General features: G+C 50.7%; 1 protein-coding gene across 3 annotated transcripts; it reads right to left on the bottom strand.

The window, feature by feature from the left end:
- Positions 1 to 769: 769 nt before the first annotated feature.
- LOC119322598 lies at positions 770 to 1,871 on the bottom strand. 3 transcript variants are annotated; one of them, XM_037596093.1, is made up of 3 exons: positions 1,329 to 1,871; positions 1,178 to 1,241; positions 770 to 1,086 (listed from the first exon to the last, which is right to left on the bottom strand). In XM_037596093.1, the coding sequence occupies exons 1-3, from the start codon at positions 1,446 to 1,448 to the stop codon at positions 884 to 886; spliced, it is 387 nt and encodes a 128-aa protein (XP_037451990.1). In that variant the 5' UTR covers positions 1,449 to 1,871; the 3' UTR covers positions 770 to 883. The 3 variants fall into 3 exon arrangements, with proteins under 3 accessions (XP_037451990.1, XP_037451997.1, XP_037451985.1); XM_037596100.1 differs by having other exon boundaries at positions 1,184 to 1,241; XM_037596088.1 differs by having other exon boundaries at positions 1,178 to 1,871.
- Between the last annotated feature and the right edge of the window lie 13 nt (positions 1,872 to 1,884).

The raw sequence follows: 1,884 nt of genomic DNA, 5'->3' as shown, positions 1-1,884 counted from the left end.
TTTTCGGTACTGTTTTCGCTCCAGTTTTTGAACCGTTTGTCGAAACGAGGCGTGTGATACGCCGTTGGAAAGCTACGAACGAGGCGCAACTTTCATATGTTGAAATATTTTTAAAATTCCTTACGGTTTTAAGTTAATTTTGAAAATCGTGCGGCGGACGACGAGTGACAGCGGCCGTTTTTCGTGAAATTTTTGCAAACCGCTGGTCAAAATGATTTGAATTATACGCCGTTAGAAAGATATCGACGAGACGCAACTTTTTCATGTAGAACACTCTCTCTAGTTCTTTACGGTTCAAGAGGAATTTCGAATTTACCGAAATGCGGACACTCTGTTTTTCGCGACACCCAAATTGACGTGCATACTTCATCCGACTGAAAACCGCACTCACCGGACGAAAAACCGTACTTCATCAAACCGATAAGTGCACTGCATGATTCCTTTTTTGTGGAACGTATTTTTTTCCAAACAAGGTGAAATGCACTTCATGCTGAGTGTTGGTGAGCCGCAATACTATGAAAAGTGAACCTCAAGACTACCGTAAACGGGCTGCAACACTACCGAAAATGAACCGCTTGAGTTTTTTCCAAACTCAATTTTTTTTACGTGCGTAGACAGAGCGAATGGACCGCAGGGACTGAACGAGTGAACTACATATAATGAAAAGCGAGCTTCTTTGAGATATATATTTTTCCTTTTTACAAGCAAACCACGGAGGAGTATTATAACTAACTGCATGAGACAACAAAGTGAGCTTCAAAGCCACATCTAAAGTGCTGCACCATTGTCGTCGGTGAGCAAAAACAAAATAATTTGATGAGTACTGCACCACTTTTTCCTAGTGCACTTCATGACTAAATATAAAACTAACGACCACATAGCGTCATGCAATTTTTCTGAAAATGGAAAAACAATCAACTTCACAACAGCCACCGGCAACCCACGCGCAATGTGCTGCATACACACACGCGCTGTACTGCATGGACGTGCCAACGGACTGCACGGAGGAAGGCTCGCTATCCAAACTACACGATAAACAGAAAAAAATGCAACGCTGCATCAAGCCGCACATCACCAGTTTTCTTCCTGCAAGAACAAGTAAATTGAACCTCAAGAGAAACAACAGTGGACTACATTCTACACTATATAATAAAAACTCCAAAACAACGATCTGCACCAGGACCAGAGTGCACTGCACCAACGATCTGCGAGCCTCCCTCCATGTAGTTTCTGTCAGCCGTCTGCACGCAACAGTGTGGTTTCTTGTCAGATGACATGAGTGGGAGAAGCAGAAGCAGGGAGAAGATGCAGGGGGAGAGGGCGACTACCCATGTATGCTGCAGCCACGACCGGTGGGGCGACCAGAGGTTCTTCTCGGCGGCCTCTCGCCGGAGCCGCGTCCACTGGAGAAGAGGCGACGGTGGAGTGATTGGCAGAGCGCCGGTCATCCCGTGGTAGCCGTTGCATTGACGGGAGGCAGTAGGCAGTGGCTGCGATGGCCCAGCTGCGATCGTCGGGGGAGGTCGCGGTCGACGGATCCATGACAGATGAAGAAGGTTTGTTGGTCGAAATTGGGCGGGTCCGGCAGAGAGAGACGAGGTTGGTTCGTCGGCGCTGACGTCCAAGATGGCTGGAGTAGCCCGCCGCGCGCTCACGATGGCTTGTCGGATCGGTCCTGGGGCCGGGTGGTTGGGTGGAGGTGAGGGGGAGCGCCGCCGCCGGGGGATGCGGAGGCCGCGACGACCTCGATTTGGTGGTCACTGGAGCCCATGGAGGCAGCGATGGGGGAGGTGGTGGGGAAGGGAGCCTGGGGAGTGGTGGGGCGGGGGCGAGGGAGGTTGCCGGAGGGGAGATAGCCAGGGGCGATGGCGGCGAGGGAGGTAG

This window comes from Triticum dicoccoides, chromosome 1B (genome assembly GCF_002162155.2).
Source record: "Triticum dicoccoides isolate Atlit2015 ecotype Zavitan chromosome 1B, WEW_v2.0, whole genome shotgun sequence".
Lineage (NCBI taxonomy): Eukaryota > Viridiplantae > Streptophyta > Magnoliopsida > Poales > Poaceae > Triticum > Triticum dicoccoides.
The sequence above is the reverse complement of the archived record's forward strand: the minus strand, read 5'-3'. Positions and strand labels throughout refer to the sequence as shown.

What these genes read in the sequence shown, in the direction of transcription:
- LOC119322598 (XM_037596088.1), bottom strand. Translation starts at nt 1,448, where the DNA reads ATGACCGGCGCTCTGCCAATCACTCCACCGTCGCCTCTTCTCCAGTGG. An exon ending in TGCAGTGCACTCTGGTCCTG is followed by an intron (nt 1,087 to 1,177) that starts GTGCAGATCGTT and finishes TTGTTCTTGCAG; the next exon opens with GAAGAAAACTGGTGATGTGC.